This window comes from Temnothorax curvispinosus, unplaced genomic scaffold (genome assembly GCF_003070985.1).
Source record: "Temnothorax curvispinosus isolate PA1 unplaced genomic scaffold, ASM307098v1 QBEX01005714.1, whole genome shotgun sequence".
Classification (NCBI taxonomy): domain Eukaryota; kingdom Metazoa; phylum Arthropoda; class Insecta; order Hymenoptera; family Formicidae; genus Temnothorax; species Temnothorax curvispinosus.
In genome coordinates this window covers 1-1,408 of record NW_020215494.1, presented here as the reverse complement: position 1 = coordinate 1,408, position 1,408 = coordinate 1, and the positions used below count along the sequence as shown (strand labels likewise).

Sequence of the window (1,408 nt, the reverse complement as noted above, 5' to 3'; positions counted from 1 at the left end):
AACGTAGCCATTTGACAATCATTATTATGGCAGACGAGTGGACAATTAATATATTAAAGAAGTGGGAATTTTCATCTTATGAAGCAATATTTAAAGGTAAGTTTATACGGAAGTTTTTCGATAGCAGGTTTTTTTATATATTATATTATTTGTAGTATAGATTGTTCGTATTTCTTTGTCTGTCTATGATATTATTACTAAACATTTTTAATAATTTGGAAACACAATGCTTTACATTTTTATTTTATTGTTTAAATTCTTTGTCTTATTGTAAGCTTTCTCTTAGAACATGAAATAGATAAGAATAGCTTTTTAAAACTAAAGAAAGAGCACATACGTCTTTTGATTCCTCTATTTGGCCCACAAGTTAAATTTTTGAACTTATGGACAAATTTAGTGTCTTCATCAATGAAGGTAAAATATATGTCCTCTGTTAGTTTTAAATTATTCATTTAACCTTTCACGCTTTTATTTTCTATTTCAGGTTGAGAATGCAGTAGATCTGGAAGATAGAGCTATTGAGACAATAAATGCCGTTGTTGCTGCCGATGGTAGTCTTTTGGAAGAATTAATCTTTGCAAATATACCTGAAGAACAAAAAGTTGATGAGGAATTACAAGTTAATGAGGAATTCCCTACTGATCCCCTGTCAATAGAGATTGAGGCATCACAGTCACAGCAAGTAAAACGTTGCAAGAAAAATTCTTTGAATGAAAACCGAAAACCTACTTGTGTTTCAAATGTAAGTCCTTATTAAGTATTGTCATTATTTAAAGTAATAAAAAATTACAAGTTAAATATTGTTGTAGGATGTAAGGCTTTATCTTGAACGAACAAGTGATGGCAAGAGCTATTTTGGTCTGTATAAAAATCAAGGCTTCGACAACGCTCTGAGATCAGATTTAGCAAAATACATAGTAACAGCAGAGTTAGCTAGTGATCCGAACAAACGGTGAGTGTGGTGCAATAAACTGCTGTTCGAATTATTTCACAGTTACTGTAATTAGGTATTACTAATTACTATAAATATAAACAAAATTAATGATATATATTTGTTACAAAATTACTTCGGATGATTTCAAGCGACTTAGTCAACAAATCATAGAACTTTTTCCTACGGAAATTGTGGTTAGTTTTAAATATTTTTTATTATTTTTTAATTTTTTAATAGTAGACTTTTATGTTCTCTTTATTTATGCTACATTCTATTTTATTTGAACTAGGATACTTAGTACATTCCGAGAAGAAAGAAGACTACTGGGACTGATCGAGCAGTACAACCTAAAGGAAAGCTATACGATCAGTACACGAAATTAATTGGGAAACTTAGAAAAGCAGAGCTTCGGAGTGGCAATTTACAGGAAGAAGAGCAGGACGTGAATGACTCTCATGACTTTAATGGTATATA

The 1,408-nt window shown here is 30.5% G+C and overlaps 1 protein-coding gene across 1 annotated transcript; it reads left to right on the top strand.

Moving 5' to 3' along the window:
* Positions 1-6: 6 nt before the first annotated feature.
* On the top strand, positions 7-1,401 carry LOC112455049 (the record flags this gene model as incomplete). Its single annotated transcript, XM_025016739.1, has 5 exons — positions 7-96; positions 485-742; positions 810-952; positions 1,062-1,128; positions 1,233-1,401. Coding segments are annotated over exons 1-5 (655 nt in total), but the record flags the coding sequence as incomplete, so codon positions are not given.
* Between the last annotated feature and the right edge of the window lie 7 nt (positions 1,402-1,408).